The 20608-nt window shown below is 41.8% G+C and overlaps 1 protein-coding gene across 4 annotated transcripts in view; it reads right to left on the bottom strand.

Moving 5' to 3' along the window:
* pex5la (peroxisomal biogenesis factor 5-like a) overlaps positions 1-20608 on the bottom strand; it is an 88557-nt gene that overhangs the window by 8789 nt on the left and 59160 nt on the right. For 3 of the 4 annotated variants that reach the window (XM_029121369.2, XM_029121371.2, XM_029121372.2), the window contains 4 exons: positions 7968-8084; positions 5663-5806; positions 3913-3983; positions 699-917 (listed from right to left, as the gene is read on the bottom strand). In XM_029121369.2, coding sequence (XP_028977202.1) covers positions 699-917; positions 3913-3983; positions 5663-5806; positions 7968-8084 — 551 coding nt within the window. The remainder of the gene's footprint in view (positions 1-698; positions 918-3912; positions 3984-5662; positions 5807-7967; positions 8085-20608) is intronic. The other variant, XM_029121370.2, reaches the window with a different exon arrangement.

Here is a 20608-nt window from a genome sequence, read left to right as displayed (position 1 = left end):
CCAAAACCATTTCCTTTCATTGATGACGGGAGGTAAAGGAAATAAAGGAAATAAATTAGTTTCTATAACAACTCGGTTAAAAATAATTGAGTGGGCGACATAAACCATAAAAATAAAATATGCACCAATGAGCCATTCTCTAATAGTGTCACAGTACTCAAACCAAGAGACTGGAAAGGAGATAGAGTGACTGCAATGTACTTACAGTGCAAGGTATCAGCTTTAGTGCTGTCAAATGAAGGTGCCCTGATAGATCATCCTACTCCAATATTAATTGTGTAATCCTGAATGGCCTTTATCACCCATCCTGTATCACACTTCCAGAATAATAATAATAACAATTAAGCAATAAAGCATGAATGGGTATGGTATACGGCCAATATACCATGGCTATCAGCTGTTTTAATGCACGACACACTGAAGAGTGCCTGGGTACAGCGCATAGCCGTGGTATATTGGCGTTACGCCTCAAATCCCTGAGATGCCTGATTGCTATTATGAACCAGTTACCAACAAAATGAGAGCAGTAAAAAATTGTGATGTCATACCCGTGGTACACAGCCTCATATAACACGTCTATCGGCCAATCACCATTCAGGATTCGAAGCACCTGGTTTTATAACAAAGAACATTCACGACCGTGTGGTAACCTCTACACACGGTATCTAACCTTGTCCTATCCAGGCCTTATACTCTACCTCTCGTACCTGCCCACGGTGGAGACACGGGACATCCTACGCTGGGAGGGCGGGGAGCCGGACAGGTGCGTCTTGCCCTTCAGCAGGTGCCGGTACTTGGGGTTGTGACGGAGCCAGCGCAGCAGTGCCTCGCAGGCGTCCTGCCTCATGCCAGTGTTGGTCAGGCTCACCGCCAGGGCCATGAGGGCCGGCAGGTTGTTGGGATGGAGCTCCAGACACCTGATGATGCAGAGACGGGGGCGGTTGGGTGACGGGGCTGGGGGGGGGCACTTCAAAGGGGACCAAAAGGTTTTTACGGACATGAATTTGGACGAGCCACAGCTAGGGAACATCAGGAGGCACCTAATGATGCCGGGAGTCAGGTGGCAAGAACCACTCCCTTCATGGGATGACAGTCAAGTATCCCAGAGACCCTGTTGCATTCAACAGCAAGTGGGTAAATGTGTTACTTCGGGTGTAAAAATAGCCAAAGCAATTACAGTTGCTGTTGTCCACCTTTAAAGATAACACAATGCAGTATGTAGTGTTGCTGTTGTATAGTACATAATTTTTTTAGGAATATTTGTTTTATTGGTATTAGAAGAAGACATATAATACTATGTTTCATGAAGGACTGTGACAGGTGTTCAGCTGCAAAATAACAAACAGCATTATTGGTAATTCAGCAGACGCTCTTATCCAGAGCAACTTACTAAAGCAGTTAGGGTAACTGTGTTGCTCAAATACAAAACGACAGATGTTTCATCTTGCTGGATAAGGAATTTGATCAAGAAACCTTCTGGTTAGGACTTGGCAATCTGCCTCTTGCTTCTCTAATCCACAAAAACATCAACTGGTCTACAACCCCGTTTACAAAGAAGTTGTGATGCTTTGTAAAATGTAAAAAAAAAACTGAATGCAATGATGTGCAAATCATATAAACACTATATTCAATAGAAAATAGTACAAAGACAACATATCAAATGTTGAAACAGAAATTATTTATTGTTAATTGAAAAATATATGCCTTCTTTGAATTTGATGTCAGCAACATGTTTCAAAAAAGATACAACAAAAGACTGGAAAAGTTGTGTAATGCTAAAAACCTAAACCTGGTGGAATATCACACAACTAATTAGGTCAATTGGCAACAAGTCAGTAACATAAAATGGGTCTGTCAGGAGTGAGGATGGGGAGGGGTTCACAACTATGTGAATGTCTGCGCAGGGAAATAGTGCAACAATTTAAGAGTAACGTTTCTCATCGTAAAATTGCAAAGATTTTGGGGATCTCCTCATCTCTTTTACATGATATCATAAAAAGATTCAGAGAATCTGGATGGCCGTGATCTTCGAGCCCTCAGGCGGCACTACATTAAAAACAGATATGATTCTGTTGTGGAAATCACTGCATGGGCTCAGGAGCACTTCCGAAAACCATTGTCTGTGAACACTGTATGTCTCTGCATCCACAAACTCTACCATGCAAAGAAGAAACCAAATATAAACAAGATCCAGAATTGCCATCACTTTGGACTGAGGCGAAGTGGGAAAACTGGCCTGTGGACTGACAAATCAAAATTAGAAATTATTTTTGGGAATCATGGACGCCGCGTCCTCCGGACTAAAGAGGAGAGGGACCATCCAGCTTCTTATCAGCTCAAAGTTCAAAAGCCAGCATCTGTGATGGTATGGGGGTGCATTAGTGCACATGGCATGGGTGACTTGACATCTGTGAAGGCACCATTAATGCTGGACAATATATACAGGTTTTGGAGCAACATATGCTGCCATCCAGACCATGTCTTTTTCACGGAAGGCCTTGCTTATGTAAGACAAATCACATTCTGTTTACAGCATGGCTAAATAGTAAAAGAGTCTTGGTGCTAAACTGGCCTGCCGGCAGTCCAGACCTGTTACCCTTTGAAAATATTTGGCACATTATGAAATGAAAAGAGACCCCTAACTGTTGAACATCTGAAATCCTACATTAAGCAAACATTTGAATACCTTACACCTTCAAAACTACAGCAACTGATAAACATGCCCCTGTCCCAACTTTTTTCAAAGATGTTGCTGGCATCAAATCCAAAATGGGAATATAGTTTTCCAAAAACAATAACATTTCTCAGTTTCAATATTTGATATGATGTCTTTGTGCTTTTTTATTATATATAGGGATACATCTTTTTTATTTCTGTTTTTATTTGCATTTTAAACAGCATCCCAACTTTTTGGGAAACAGGGTTGTTGTACATGTGTAGAGGCACATATAAGGTCAACATAGTGAACTATAGAAAATAAATCTGGGGTATAATACTACAACTTGGTTCATATTGGTTTAGGTGGGATTACTTGGACATTCAGAAAATATTATGTAAAAGCTTTTTTATTAATTTACCCAAATTAATAAAAGATATTTGGCATGGTTGCCTTCATCTGCACAGATTATAAAGCAAGACTTGGATCTTATGAAATTGTGTGTTTAATTGGATCAGCAATTTCATTATTTATAACTGTGGATGCACACAGAGCTAGCTTTCTAGTTCAGATGAATCAAATTGCTTTATGATCTGCTGTTTGCCTGATTTACTGATTGTGCCTTCTGACAGGGTAATGAAAATGGACCTCAGTATATTCAGAGAAATTATTATTTTTTGACTGAAATTGCTATACACTACTGAAGCATTATTTCAAAAGCACTTAAAACATGGCACTACACCTCTGAAACACTGTTTCTAAAACACTTGAAACATGGCTGTAGACTTCTGACACACTATAAAGAACTTGAGACACGGGACTACACTTCTGAAACACTGTTTCTAAAGAACTTGAGACATGGCTGTACACTTCTAAAACACTATTTCTAAAGCACTTGAAACATGGCACAACACTTCTGAAACACTGTTTCTAAAGCACTTGAGACATGGCACAATACTTCTGAAACACTGTTTCTAAAGCACTTGAGACATGACTGTAAACTTATGACACACTATTTATAAAGCACTTGAGACATGGCTGTCCACTTCAGACACACTATTTATAAAGCACTTGAGACATGGCTGTACACTTCTGAAACACTATTTATAAAGCACTTGAGACATGGCTATATACGTTTGAAAGACAATTTCTAAAGCGCCTAAGAAATGTTTGGAAACAGAGAAGTTGTGGTTTGTGCGCTGTCACATTTGTGGTACAGCTTTATGATCCCACATTATGCTGTAGCATCCCCTTACCTCTGGAGGGAGACGATGGCTGCCTGCTCATTTTCGTTCTCGGCCTGGGTGGTCCCCAACACTTGCCAAGCCTGGGGAGACAATATGCATCGCTGTCATTTAACACCCTTCTCTTGAGGAGTCAGTCAGGAGAGAGTGTGTCCCAGAAGCAGAGATCTCCACTGTTCTGTGGCACCGGTCAACTCATAATCAGTTAGCACCAGAACAGTCAGGAGCCATTGTGAACCATCTCAAGCAGTTGCCGTATTACAAACTGAGGTTCAACTGAAGCTAGGTCACAATATAACAGCGTTAAAATGGCAAGGTGATTAGCTTTAAGGTTTTTGCTCTGACAGGGCCAGTAGTGATTTGTCTTCCAGGGTAGCTTTGGAAAGTAAGGCCACCTCTTCCCTGAGGTATACAGAGTTTCTTATTCAGGGCCATATTTTTTAAATGCTATCTGATTGGATTATTCCAATTGGCTAGGATTAAATGTTAGCACTGGGTTAATTTAAACTGAAAAATGTGATTCTGATCCAGCAGATAGGGACAAATATTTGGTAATCCTCGTTACTATGTGGACGGATCAGGATGTTGTGCCTGGTTGGCCCATCACGATTCTGATCCTCTGGAAATAGATAAGGATTTGAAAATCCAATCTGACCTAGGAGTATAAGGAGTTTAATCTTTATTATTTATATCCGAAGGTCACCAGTAGGATAGTTTCAGATAGTACAGTGTGCGTTCTTATATTGAGGACTGTTCACTAAGTGCGATTAATACTTATCGGCGACATGCAGACTATTTATCTGGGCAGTTTTATCGGCTACACAATGTATAACCACATAACTTGCCTAGTGGACGGCACTTTGAAAAAAAAAATGCCCGTTGATATGTCCTGCCAATGCTAATGAATAAATGAGAAGGTTGTGGGGAATATTTTACATGGCTCACTTAAGGCTTTGAATGATTATCGAGGTGAGGACTTCTCAGTCTTGGGCAAGCAGCCAAATTCGTTGGGTGAATGTGATGAGTCAGGCTTAGTTACTGGTCAATGAATCATGCATGGGACACAGCAGAAGGTCACAGTTCGGTATTGTGACTGGGAGTTAGGCTTTTTGAACCTCATATTTAATCTCCATATCATACTAGGACATGCGCGTTCGGACAGCAATGAGCTGAATTTACAATCTTCAGCGACCCCGGGAGGAGTCATTGTCCATCCTGTGAAATACGGAATGGATCTACATAGGCTAACCTCCATGCTGGTTTACTTTGTGACATTGAGAGCCAATTTCCAGCACAGCACAAAACGATAAATCAACTACTCAGTAAAATATCAACAAACTACCCAGAAGTGTACTCAGCCACTAAGCAATAATGGAATCCCATTAGTTCCATCCACACGCTGAGGGGAAATCCTTCCATTGGGATAGTATTTTTTTGAAACAGGATTCCCCGATTTCTGTTTCTATTAATATTGTCTCTCCGAGGCTGTTTAAGAGGACACTGATTTTACAGTAAATTGGGAAAGGAAAACGTGAAATTTTGAAAATTTCACGTTGCTATCGTCAAAAAAGAACACTGCAAACTCCACCGAAGCGCCACCTAGTGATGAGCGCCAGACACCCAGAGCTCCCTGAGTGTCCACCACTCACACGATTTGTGATGTCCTTTTCACTGTGTGTCGTCTAAACACACCGAATGGCAGTTGAGGCGGGTACGTCCTGGTTCTGTATATCTCAACAGCCCCTCCCGTGTACCTGTTTACCTCTGAATCCTGCGGGTCCTGCAGGATCGCCCCCTCAAGTAGCAACACGGCGTTCGGCAGGTCTCCTTCTTTGGACTTTCGAAGACCCTCCTCAAACGCATTGGGCCAGTCCTTGTAAGGGTTGTCCATGTGGAAGTAGTAGCCCTGATACCGGTGAAACAACATGATATAAAGGGAGGATAAGCAACATCAGCTCCTTGATTGTCTTCTAACAAAGCTATTTGCGTTGTTTCATTTTTTTAAAAAAAACTGAGGAAAACTTCCTCAGGGATTGCTGTACTTGTTAAACGCCAAATTCTTTCAGACAGTAGTAACAGTTACTAAACAAGAAACCAGGCTAGCCTAGTTCAGCTGGCCCGCAATAAAATGTATTAACTGTGGCTGCCCTCTTAAAAATCTAACCCAGGTCACCCACATGAAAGGAATTGCTGTTAACCACTACACCACCTAACAGCACTCATGCTGAGCCTTATTAGCCACTGGCCGTTTTAACAGCTAATAAGCCATTTGTGAATGACATAGATACATATAGGTGACGATAACTAGTGAAGGCCATTCGAGGCTTCATTAGTGTTATTTTTGCAGCAGGATATTATGCTGGCAGCACTCAGGTTATCTTTATCACAATAAAAGCCATAATTGAAATGTATAAGGCAATATAGTTAACAATTTAGTCTGTGAAAAAGAACAGACAAGAATAACATTGGAACGGACATTAAACATAAAATGTACAGACAAGATTAACTACATTAACTTATATAGTTCAATTATGGCTTTTATTTTGAAAAAGAAAATCTGAGTTAGCGTTGCTAGCATAATATCCTGCTGCTGGAAGAACGGTAATGAAGCCTTGAATGGCCATCACTAACGATAACTGACTATTTTTGTCAAGTGAAAAGACAAGTGAAATGTGAAGCCAGTGAAGTTTGTCCATTCTGAAAAAATCCTAATATCCACCAGAACCGTTTTATGTCAGGCCTATTACGTAGCTATGTAAAGTTGTAGAACTGTCCTGAACCTCAGGCATAATGCATTTTGACTGTTACGGGAGGCAAACACAGGACCTGTTGTTTCAGAGCCCATGTCTCTAACCACTACTCTATTTAACAAGAGTCAGTCAGACAGTCACTCACTCACTCACTGACTCAGTAAGAGACATTCGCTCTTCTTAGCCGGCTCCGCTCATGCAGTCCGGCATAAAGACAGCTCACTGATCTTCTAAAATATTATTTTCATTTAAATATTACTGTTAAGGACATGAAGATGTATAACTTTTTTTCACAACGAAAGCAAAGAGATTTCAGAAAGCAGTGTTTAGTGGGATTTGTGGCTTTATCATGGTATGTCCACTTTACTACAGTGGCTCTCAGAGGTATTCACCCCCCTTTCACTTTTCATGGCACAGGGGGTGAGTACTTTTGCAATCAATTCTGTTTTGTATTTATAATTAATTTGGAACAATGTGTTGATTTAATTTTTCACTTTGAAATTATAGACTTGTTTGCATAGAAAACCTTGTTGTGGCAAAAACTAATGATATCTATTCTGATTTCATTTTGTAACACAATAAAATGTGGAAAAGTCCATGGGGGTGAATAATTTAGAGAGCCAGTGTACATTAATCGAACCCACAACCGGTGCTTGCAATGGTTGTGGGTTTGATTCCCAAGGGGGACAAACACTTGCAAACATAAAAGCCCCCCCCTCAATTAAATGAGGACATACATCATAAACATTATATCATCGTGTTCATGGGCTATATTTCCCATGCACAACATGTCCACAACTAAAGAAAACAGATGTGTTCTAAGACATTCAGACAGACAGGACTATAAAAGACTGACAAGACAACAACAGATAGACAGGACTATGACAGACAGACAAGACTATGACAGACAGACAGGACTATGACAGACAGACATGACTATGACAGGCAGACAGAATTACGACATGCAGACAGGACTACGAAAGACAGACAGGACTACGACAGACAAGACAGGACCAGGGGTGTAGCACAAACCTCTAAGCCCTGTACATAGGCGGTCTTTGAAGGCCCCTCCCCTCTTTATTCAAGATTCAAACTTTTCTTTAGGGCTGCTCTACACATTAGGGCCCTATATACCTAGTACACCTACCCCCCCCCCCCACCCCCCCCCGGTCCGACGCACTGGACAGGACTATGACAGACAGACAGGACTACGAGAGACAGACCTATGACAGACAGACAGGACTACGACATGCAGACGAGACTGGGACAGACAGACAGGACCATGATAACACAGAGGTTGAATGTTAGAACTGTAACCTTCTCGTGAGGTGACACACTGCTGGGGACCTGTGCCTGCTCGTTCTCCGTTAACCAGTTACGCCGCGCTAGCTCCTCCCACTCCGCCTGCATCTTGTCCCAGAACTCCGTGTCCGACTGCGGAGGGACGTCGTCGTTTTTGTTTAAAGAGGGCGTGACAGACCCAAAGAGAGGGAGGGAGGGTAGAGGGTGATGAGATGGTTAGTGTGCAGAGGACTGATAGCTTTGATACCTTGAGAAAACCGCATCCTCCCACAGTGGAAAGGTTGTTGAGGGCCTATTAGCTGGCGGGTCGTATAATGTAGACCTCTGATGACTCATGACTATTGCTTTTCAAAGGTGACGTCCAAAATTAGTTTGAGCTTTGACCTTTCAATTGCTGACATTTCCGTTGATGGATTGATGTCTGAGAGTGGACGTCTTCACAAATTGGCTTTGTTTGTGTATGTGTGTGTGTGTGTGTGTGTGTGTATGTGTGTGTGTGTGTATGTGTGTGTATGTGTGTGTGTGTGTGTGCTCACAACCAACTGCTGGCGCGACCAGGGCATTCCACTGAGTGTGCATTCAAAGGACGGCAACCATGAGCCTTCAGGCGCCCAGCCCAACACGAGCAGCGCAAGTCTCTCTGCCGCAAGACAAGGCAGTTCTCTTTTGACAGCATGTCTATCACAGGCAGAGGTGAGCCAAGTGGCACTGCCCTCGGCTTGACCCCAGAGGCATCGTTAATATTCCACAATCTGTGTTTGAAATCTTGGCCGCAAATGTACCACTAGACAGCGCCGTTTGAGGGCCCCAGGTGCTGGCTTTTAAATATCAAACGTTGCAGGCATAAAAAATTGGGTGCATTTTGACAAGTCTCAGTCTGGTACATCAAACTCCCTCCAAAACAAATTCTACAATTAAAGCTTCCAAATAAGCTGATTGCTCTTTGATTCACAGCTCCAGCTAGAGACCAATCTTTTGCTTCATTTCAAATGGTTAATTGCTCCCCTGTGCATTGCCTTCAGCTAAATGGACAATTAAGGATAATTGGATGATACCTGTGACATCTCAACGTGAGTTCAGGTCAACAGGGCACGTCAGAGGTCAAGACCCATTAACGCAGCCTCATTCACTGCGTCAGTCGTGAAGCAGAGGGCTCATGCTAACAGCTACATGTTAATACCGATTTTTGGACGGAAGTCTCTTCATTCTCAGTTATGAAGAAATGTGTCCCATTAAAGGTGGAACTCCAAACACAGAGAGAAAGTTCAGAAAATTATAATTTTTGTAAGAGGTGACAAGATTTTCTGATTCCACTGTGCAATGTGAATGTAATAATTTTTTCATCTTCGAACACAATAGCAAATGATTTGCCTTGAGCTGCCAGCTTGGCAAGTTTAAAGGAAAGACAAAGAATCATCCTCAATGGTTACTGACATTACAATGAGGATGTGACATTGGTGGAAAAGACTAATTATTTAGCTGAGAGACGCTTCTTGACATCTTGGGGGTGAGCAATAACATGAAACAGTAAACAGTTGTTTTCAAATCACTCCTTGGGGCTGTTTTTCTTAACCCTGCTCCTGGGCGCCCCCCTGCCCTGCATGTTTTAGATCTCTCCCTGCCCTGGCATACCTGATTCAAATGATCAGCTAATTAGCAAGTACTTCATGACCTACATGTACATCAGGTATGTTAGGGCAGCTGACTGGCTTATCGAGGCATTGATTATTTGCTTACAAGCTGAGTGAAGGCAATAGCTCTGCAAGGGTTCAGATACATGGAAAGGCAATGAGTCCCAAAGGGGAGGTTTGAGAAACACCAGTGAAGAACACCCATTTCATCCTCCAGTATTTTCTGTTTAATAGAATCTTGCCAGCACGTAGCAGACAGTCCTGAGAATAGGATCAAATGTCAGAATTGTTCAGGGATATAAATTTGGTCATCCTATCTGAACTCTAAATCAGAGATTGTAGGACGTTTAGCATTTCTTTAAAACTCACAGGTACCAGTGGTGGTTTTGATTGAGAAAAATCTGAATAATCAAGGCGGACAAAAATTCTGTTGACAGAAACGATCAAATTTTTAACCCCCCAAAAACATCTGAAGAAAACGCAACACTGGGTACCCCTCAAGAGTATTCATCAGTTGCACACCCATGTAAAATCTGGAGTCTTTTGCGCCCTAAAACAGCAATATGTACAATAGTTGTGCTGTAATACAGGATCTAACCTACATAAGCAGTGGAAAGTACTCAGTAAATGTTTTATGTCCTCGCTGTACCCTGCTAATCGGCCAAATTGGATTCTATTCCAGCTGACTGGGCCCATGATTCCTAGCTGTCTCTTGTCAACGAAGCTCAAAATGTAGACACTGAAGAAAACAGACGACAGCCCCATGTGCGCTGTTGAGTCCTCTGCAGTGAGGAGCTCATCTGTACGTGACACTGCAGCTCGCTGCTTAAGTGCCTCATGGGCAGAGTTAGTTATGTGTCTGTTTGTTTGTGTGTGTGTGTATGTGACGGGAGGTCAGTACTCTGTTTCTTCTCCCACCGGAGGTGAGTGCCACCTACCTAATTGGCCGCCTTGCTTTGAGGCAAATTGCCTGTTAGATCATGAAGTGATACTTCAGTGGCTGTCTCTGGTATGACCTGAACAAAAGCAGGGGCCTCAAACAGGGCATAGACGGTGTTCAGGTGACGGTTGGAAAATTGTGGAATTGAGATAATTACCGCATCACATTCGTTTGAGAAATAAGTGTGGGACTTGTTTTTCTTTACACTGAGAAAATGATTTTATAGGGATATTTTGTCATGGTAAAATCAGCCAAAGGACATTTAATGCTAACTGCATTAAATCATAAAGCCGTAAAGAGTTCACTATTTGCCATAAAAAGCTTCCTACAATCTATTACACCTGTCAGCTCTGCCAATGCCATTCTATCAACAGACATTGTTATAGAGTCTTTTAAGCTCTCACAGTAATTGGCAAGTACACATAAAATGTTAGAACAATCATCATTGTCATACAACTACACTTTATTTCTCAATTAAACCAGCGCTGATCCAGGGTCATTTTATGATTAAAATTACTACGTCTTTGAGAGAGGCAATTTGGTGAATGACAGCAAGCCTTGATTTTGTTCAGGGACAGTAACCTTGCAGAGCATTTATATTAACTAGCTCTTGTGGTAGCAGTGTATGTAGCTACAGAATGCAGAGAAAAACGCTGGCCCACAAAAGTATTCACCCCCTTAGACATTGCCACATTTGATTGTGTTACAATATGAAATCAAAACTGATTTAATTAGAAGTTGTTGCCACTGATCAAACAAAAAAAAGTATATAATATGAAAATAATGCAAATCAGGTTTCTCCTAAATTAATTCATAATACAAAACAGAAAATTATTGATTGCATAAGTATTCACTATCTTTGGTTAATACTTGGTAGAGGCACCTTTGGAAGCAATTAGTCATAAGTCTATTTGGACAAGGAAGCACAGCAATTTTTGGCCATTCTTCTTTGCAAAATTTCTCAAGCACCGTCATCTTAGATGGGTACCTTAGATGAACAGCAATATTCAACTTGTTCCAAGGGAGGCAAATACCTCTTTGAGACCCACCATATAACGAGTAGAGCATGCACCTCCTTTTAAATAAATATGTTTGAGTCCAAGCCTGATCTTTTCATTGTATTTCTATGATAGAAAAAAATGTGTTTAAGACCTAAGGCCAGCTATAGAGGTGGTTCCATGCTTTATTTTAATGTGGACTTCAGCTCTGCATTCAACACCACCAGCACAGAACGTGGACTCGTTAGCGGCTGTTGGCTGGTGCATTCAAAACAATCAAAACATTCAAAACAATCAAAACATTCAAAACATTCAAAACATTCAAAACTTTCAAAACAGTAAAAGCAAAAACGTCAAAAACAACCCCCGGGCTGCCAATAATATATCTGTGAGTCAATTCTGATCCGCCTTCACGCTTCAGTCCATTCTCAACTCCATCACGTTGCAACATCTGGTCTTGGTCTGAGTCTTCCTGCTGTGGGGCTAAATTGCAACACACTGTCTGGTCTGCAGAAAGTGTAACTGGCTACCGGCCGTCCTGCATCGAGGTGCTACATATCTCCCCGGCAACGAAGCATCACTGACCCCTCCCATCCAGTGTTCCAAAAAAGGTTCTCCAGCAGACGGCGGGAAGGCTGGCAGTACAGGTCAATCATTATGAAGACGAGCCAGCATGCTTTCTATCCTCAGTAACTGGCCATCTGTTCCACAGAGACTAACAAGACCGCGCTTAACCTCGTCACCAACCACCTACACTCACCTAAAGGATTATTAGGAACACCTGTTCAATTTCTCATTAATGCAATTATCTAATCAACCAATCACATGGCAGTTGCTTCAATGCACTTAGGGGTGTGGTCCTGGTCAAGACAATCTCCTGAACTCCAAACTGAATGTCAGAATGGGAAAGAAAGGTGATTTAAGCAATTTTGAGCGTGGCATGGTTGTTGGTGCCAGACGGGCCGGTCTGAGCATTTCACAATCTGCTCAGTTACTGGGATTTTCACGCACAACCATATCTAGGGTTTACAAAGAATGGTGTGAAAAGGGAAAAACATCCAGTATGCGGCAGTCCTGTGGGCGAAAATGCCTTGTTGATGCTAGAGGTCAGAGGAGAATGGGCCGACTGATTCAAGCTGATAGAAGAGCAACTTTGACTGAAATAACCACTCGTTACAACCGAGGTATGCAGCAAAGCATTTGTGAAGCCACAACACACACAACCTTGAGGCGGATGGGCTACAACAGCAGAAGACCCCACCGGGTACCACTCACCTCCACTACGAATAGGAAAAAGAGGCACATGCTCACCAAAATTGGACAGCTGAAGACTGGAAGAATGTTGCCTGCTCTGATGAGTCTCAATTTCTGTTGAGACATTCAGATGGAAGAGTCAGAATTTGGCGTAAACAGAATGAGAACATGGATCCATCATGCCTTGTCACCACTGTGCAGGCTGGTGGTGGTGGTGTAATGGTGTGGGGGATGTTTTCTTGGCACACTTTAGGCCCCTTAGTGCCAATTGGACAACGTTTAAATGCCACGGCCTACCTGAGCATTATTTCTGACCATGTCCATCCCTTTATGACCACCATGTACCCATCCTCTGATGGCTACTTCCAGCAGGATAATGCACCATGTCACAAAGCTCGAATCATTTCAAATTGGTTTCTTGAACATGACAATGAGTTCACTGTACTGAAATGGCCCCCACAGTCACCAGATCTCAACCCAATAGAGCATCTTTGGGATGTGGTGGAACGGGAGCTTCGTGCCCTGGATGTGCATCCCACAGTATTAGTATGGTGTTCCTAATAATCCTTTAGGTGAGTGTATGTACACAGCCGTGGCCAAAAGTGTTAGCAACCTTGCACTTTATTTAAATAATGTACCACTTCTTCTCAAAAACTGTTGAAATTCAAAAATTTGGTATCCACACACATTTGGTATCCACATACGGTTTGCTGTTGAACAACCCACACAAATAACAAATTCATTATATTTCTACAAGAGAAAGACTTTGTACAACACCTAAGCCTTGCTACTCATTTTATGTCTATAGAGAGAAAAACTGTGACTTGTAAAGCATTCTATTATTTATCCTATTACGCCATTACCAAAAGATCCTATCTGGAAACACCAATGCTCTTCAATGTTACTCACATGGGTGCATTATTTGAAATTTTTCTCACAGATCTGAATTTCCATTCCCAGACGTGACATTGGGATAGAAAGTCATTTTTATCCCAGGTATCAATGAAACAAGCCCCTCTCTGTGACTCTAATGTCATTAGCTCTGAAGCAATTTTTTAATTTGAATCGAATGGCAGTAAGTTTTATACTCTCGGCCTGTCAAAACATGCCAGGAAGCATTTAAATGAACCTGGTATATTGCTTTGCTACAGTAGTTCACAAATACATTATTTCCAACATATGTAATGATGGACGTACAGTCAGAGATAATATCTGTCTTGGCCCAGAAGGAACTAAGAATGAATGAATGAAGAGACCTGCAAATGTAGTTTGTCCCTGAAATGCAATTATTGCTTTACCCAACTGAAATGAGGCAATTTATCTAGTAATAACAGATTTGTATACAGCTGATGCAATGTGAGGAGAAAATAATTGCTGTCTCAGCCAAACTGTAAAGTTGGACAGCAATACACATCTTAGTGTAATCTATCCTACAGCAGTTTTTCCTTAAAACTTCATCTTGTTGCAGTTATTTTTTTGTCCAAGAGTGTGAGACTGACTTTGCAGGTTGGTAGACACAGAAAGATATGGCATTTCTTCACATTGAGAAACTAGCATCATATGCCAAAAAATCAAAACCAAGTCTATCAAATGCATCAAATCAGGTGTACAATGCTTACTGCATTCGTCTTAATATAGCCAGTTGTTAAAAGCACATATCACAGCTGTTGTAAATACAGGAGCGGCAGGATAAATTTGTGGTCAAAAGTGTTTTGCCATTAAACTAAACGATGCTGGTTCTAATCCAAGGTGTAAACCCTGTCGTTCTGACAGTTAATCCTAACTGCTCTAAGGTGTAAACCCTGTCATTCTGACTGTTAATCCTAACTGCTCTAAAGTGTAAACCATGTCATTCTGACAGTTAATCCTAACTGCTCTAAGGTGTAAACCCTGTCATTCTGACAGTTAATCCTAACTGCTCTAAGGTGTAAACCCTGTCATTCTGACAGTTAATCCTAACTTCTCTAAGGTGTAAACCCTGTCATTCTGACAGTTAATCCTAACTGCTCTAAGGTGTAAACCCTGTCATTCTGACAGTTAATCCTAACTGCTCTAAGGTGTAAACCCTGTCATTCTGACAGTTAATCCTAACTTCTCTAAGGTGTAAACCCTGTCATTCTGACAGTTAATCCTAACTGCTCTAAGGTGTAAACCCTGTCATTCTGACAGTTAATCCTAACTTCTCTAAGGTGTAAACCCTGTCATTCTGACAGTTAATCCTAACTGCTCTAAGGTGTAAACCCTGTCATTCTGACAGTTAATCCTAACTGCTCTAAGGTGTAAACCCTGTCATTCTGACAGTTAATCCTAACTTCTCTAAGGTGTAAACCCTGTCATTCTGACAGTTAACTCTAACTGCTCTGAGGTTGTTGATAACTAAGAATGTGTTCTCAGTTTTTACAAAAAGTAAGGTTTAGATTAATCTGTGAAAATAACAGTAATGGTAAACAAGATGTAAACAAGAAACCAGGGAAGCCTAGTTCAGCCGGCCTGCAATAAAAAGCGTTGATCATTGTTGCGCTCCTTTGATTCTAACCTGGGTCACCCACGTGAAAGGCTGTGTCTTTAACCACTACGCCACAGAGCTGTACACTTGCCAGGTGTCGGTATAGCCTCTTGACATAATATAATTTTGTCATGTATTAACATCACGCCAAGTTTGAATATTTCGTTAGACACCACTCACCATTGTGTAAACTGACAAACGTTTCTTATTAAGTTTACCTCCACCAGAAATAACATCTATGGCCCTTTTAACAGCCACTCGTGAATGACATTGATACAATAATTACTGCATCAATATGGGTGACGATAACAGACTTTTGTCAAGTGAAAAGACGAGAGAATCCTAAGACATAACAAGATAATTCACCAGAAATAGTCGCAATACAACAGTAAACAGTTTCACTTTAGGCGTCCTATAACATAGCTACTGAAGGTTGTAGCCAGCAAAGTTTTTGTCCATCCTAAACAAATCCAAATATCCACCAGAACTGTTTTATTTTAGGCTTCTTATTACATAGCTTCTGAGGGTTGTAGCCACTGGTGCCTGACCGTCCTGACATGATGTGTTTTGACTGTGACGGGAGTCACATCTTAAACCACTACACTATTTACCAAGGGTCAGTCAGTCTGTCAGTGACATTTGCTCTTCTAGGCCGGCTCTTGCTCTTCTAGGTCCAGCCTAAAAAATAAAAAGACCTTTCAGACACTAGTCAGATGTCCTAACCACCATGTCACCATGAGACACCCATTAGGCCGAACCTCTTAATAGAGATCCACCACTATAACACAGCAGTGTTTACAAGCCACGGCCTCATTTCAAGTATTAGATCTACTGCAGTACTTACAACACCCTATTGTCCTGGTTTACTAATTAATCACTGAGCTCTCAATTAGACGAATTGGGTGTGATGGTATTGGAATTGATCTAATTAGTGAGGGGGTACTATCAAGAAGAGGTTTGGGGAAACACTGCAGCAGTCTATAACCTGCCCTCAGTGGAGAACCGAATAAAACATTGGTTGTTGTTTAACCAGTTTGCCCAGATGATTATTTTACAATACCCTCATTAATCGTCAGGACGCTGAATATACCTCCGAAAAAAGCAGGCACTTAACTTGAGCTGAAGCCCTAAATGAATGCTGCATTTAGGGTAATTAATCACTCCATTCTGCACTAGACAGGTGCTTGGGGAAGCTACTCAGAAAGTATAATTTACCAAGCTACCAATTCATTTGCACTGAAAGACGTTACGCTACACTAAAGCTATCCTTAAGAAAAATGCAGTTTACATAAAGATGAATTCAGGAAACTAACAACCGTTTTTAACCTCCCACTTGTGCAGGATTTGTAAAAAAATAATTATATGTGCGTTATCTATAAGTAGAATTACAATCAAACCTCAGTTTTCCATGGAATTCCAAGTGTAATACTCTTGGAATTGTGCATTAGAATAATTCCTTACAAATATAGTAAATATGGTTTAAATACTTTTGAATTTAGTTTTACTTAAATGTTCAGACTTCAAAAGATGAAGGCTCTTTTTTGACATGTTTTTCAATTGCTGAAGTTCTGCCTTCCTCGCAGTTTTTTGTGGAAAGTGCATGATAACATTTGCTGAATTTTCTCTCTTGCTTTACCAGGGTACAGGGCAACACCAGTGATTTATGCTAACTGCTGCTAGTATAGAGTGTTATGTATATTTTTGCTTTATTATTATTATTCTTTTGTCTGGCTATATTTGATCTTCTCCTTAACTCCCACTACGTAGTTGTCGGGTGCCATGTCATACGAATTTCATCGTACAGGATGACGCTGCGTTGTTCGGTTCATATGACACATAAGTCACGGGTTCAACTTCTCTCTTAATGTTTTTCATTCGATCAAACAAACCGATCCCTAAAAAAAAATAAGAAAATGAAACAACAGCACAGGAAAGCAAAGACTCAGAACGGAAAGAATTGGAACGACCGAAGGTGGTATGATACCATTGACTCAATAGAAAAACGGAGCGCTGAGACCGATCATGACCCCTGTCCCCTCTTAATTCTACACCCCTGATAATGTGTAGTGTTTGAAGTCCAAGGAAGTGTGCCAAATTAGTGTAAAGAGTGAACTCTAATAGTTATTTGTTTTCCACTGTAATGTCATATGTTGTGATGGTATTTGTACAGTGTATCATTTGCTTTTAATACATTGTATCTGTAGTATATCCTGGTCCTCTAGTAGTTATTTTCCAAGCTAGTTAATTACAAAGGATAATCATTACTGTGATGTTCCTTTACACTATATTTATTCTGTGGTTTATCTGAGCCTGTGGTAAAGGGGTTACAGAAGTTTGAAAGTCCCAGAATGCACATTTAGCTGATGTAGTTCACTACTGCCATAGAACCTTGTGATACATTGTCACATTCAAATCCCAGTCAGATCACATTAGTCCGATGTTATCAATGTTTCAAATGAGAATTTGGTAGGTGCATTGCAATAATTTTAGCAATAAAAGTAGTGCATAGTTTCACTAGTAAGCTGCACAAACAGACTTTGAATTCAGTTCAACTACCATGTGAAATGTGCCATTAATTTACTAGTTGAACAAGGTTTAATGTATTATAGGTCACAAACGCCAAGAGCAGGTGGAGTCAGTAGCTGACTGACAGAGAGCTATGCCGTGATAATGAACAGTGGCCTATGTGGATGCTGAATCTTGGGGCCACATATCCCTTGTTAAAAAGGAACAGGAAGCAAACTTGAGGATTAATCAAAGACATTCCCATGGGGCTAACGTATTTATTACGAAGTAACTTATCCAGAGTGATGAAAAATAACGAGTGAATACATTTTACCCTACTGCTTCTCCATGGGGGATCAAACCCACAACTCTGCGTATTCCCCCCAAGTGAGCACAACGGGGTCCCAACTTCAATGATTCATTCAGTAGTTGTGTGTGGTTGATTATTTTCCTCTCAGTAGTTAATAAGACATGATGTAGTTGTGTGAACCATGAGTTAAAGGGTAATCCTTACAAAGCTACAGCTGTGGTATATGTTATGCATGGGCAGGTTCCTCTGTGGTGTGTTGGAGATATACAGGCAGTGGACGCCAGACAAATGTCAATGAAACCGCTGGAAAACGCTGTTCCACCTTCCGGGGGTAGCCACGATTCGTCAGGCCTTTACATGTATAGTCCGATTCATCAGGCCTTTACATGGGCAGCCCAATTCATCAGGCCTTTACATGGGTAGCCCAATTCATCAGGCCTTTACATGGGCAGCCCAATTCATCAGGCCTTTACATGGGTAGCCCAATTCATCAGGCCTTTACATGGGTAGCCCAATTCATCAGGCCTTTACATGGGCAGCCCCATTCATCAGGCCTTTACATGGGCAGCCCAATTCATCAGGCCTTTACATGGGTAGCCCAATTCATCAGGCCTTTACATGGGTAGCCCAATTCATCAGGCCTTTACATGGGCAGCCCCATTCATCAGGCCTTTACATGGGCAGCCCAATTCATCAGGCCTTTACATGGGTAGCCCAATTCATCAGGCCTTTACATGGGTAGCCCAATTCATCATGCCTTTACATGGGCAGCCCAATTCATCAGGCCTTTACATGGGCAGCCCAATTCATCAGGCCTTTACATGGGCAGCCCAATTCATCAGGCCTATACATGGGTAGCCCAATTCATCAGGCCTTTACATGGGCAGCCCAATTCATCAGGCCTTTACATGGGCAGCCCAATTCATCATGCCTTTGCATGGGTAGCCCAATTCATCAGGCCTTTACATGGGCAGCCCGATTCATCAGGCTCTTTCATACGCTAATTGGTCTTCTGACCAAGCACATCAGATATTTTCACACCAGATATTTTTCAGGGCTCGTTGGTCAAAAGATCAGTAGTGTAGAAAAAAGATAGGACATTACACTGCTTGAGTAAATACAGCCATGGAAATTCATAGAAAACATCTCTAATGCAATGGTATGCACAGAGATGATTTATAGTCGCTTTGATGTTGACCTATTTCTCAGTCCCACAATGTTCACAGCATTCAAGAGCACTGGACCATGTATGACAAATGTCTTTTCCATCTCAAACTGCAATGCTCTTCCGAGTGAGAGATTCTCTTCATACTCAGCTTCCTCTCTGACCTGCCGTAACTTTTTCTCAGGACCGAATCATCAGCACTCTCCCTCCCAACCACAAGAGCCGCGGGGGAAAATCAAGTCGTAAAAAGGTGAGTCTGTCCCCAGCTGGTTTAATCAAATACATGGCCCACGGTTACCTTGATCTGGCCTTTTATCAGAACCGGGATACCGCTATCTCTGCCTCGCGGCAAAACACTGCTTCTCGGAGCAGGAGTTGACCTGGTGGCTTTGTAGCTTCCATCAGGCTCTTTATTTAATAAGACCGGTGTGCTTTCATCAGACCAATGTGATTGCCACCGTCCCCAAACGGCTTTAGCGGTCAAGACTTTTTATCAGCGTCTGTCAAAATTAAGCACAGTTGAGGCATTTGAAGGGCTCAGGCTTTCAGCCCGCTTCCATTACACCCGTTTAATGGTTTTATGTGAAACGCGTGAAATCCACGACTACTCGTCTTGTCTATTATAAAATGGATGACCATTTAAGGCTTCACTCCTCTGTGCCTTCGCTCTGTCTTGCTGTATTCCAGACGTTTAGTCATTGAGCTAATTTAATAGGTTGGCAGCTTGCATCTGTGTCACAGACAGTTATTTTGGCCACCCGAGCCACCTCATACGGGTAAGTATGAATGGTTATGCATACGCTCGCCTGCTTAGGGTAGGGATCTGTGACTGCAGGGCCCTGATATTGACAGCTGAAAAACAAAATGGCCGACTGTTCACATCAGACGTTCTTTTGAGTGCCAGCCAGTGGCTCAGGCCCTCAGACGAAGCTCCTGGGAAACTGAAAACAATCGATCCCCCCCGTTTTGTCCGCCTCACCGAGTTTCATCACTTCTCAGGATGACCTGCCCCAAGGCCAGCACTTATATACTAACCCAGATGGTTCAAGAGGAAGGCTCAGAACGAGACATTGTTTACTCTGACTTTAACACTCATGCTGGGACCCAGGAGTGGGAGGAAACGCTCTTTTTTGGGAAAACTTCACTCACTTTCTTACCGTCTCTGCATCTCTTCTCTATTATCTATTGACCTTTACAGATGCCAGAAGCCTCCCTGTGCAACACCCTCCTGCAGCCTTCAATACCACCTATGTAATGCTACATGGTGAAGTACAGATGGTCAGCTTTAATATGCTGGTATTTACAGCCATAAACTGTGAACTGAATAAGAATTACAGCCCTTTTCAT

The sequence above is a fragment of the Esox lucius genome, chromosome 8 (genome assembly GCF_011004845.1).
Source record: "Esox lucius isolate fEsoLuc1 chromosome 8, fEsoLuc1.pri, whole genome shotgun sequence".
Taxonomy (NCBI): Eukaryota; Metazoa; Chordata; class Actinopteri; order Esociformes; family Esocidae; genus Esox; species Esox lucius.
The sequence above is the reverse complement of the archived record's forward strand: the minus strand, read 5'-3'. Positions and strand labels throughout refer to the sequence as shown.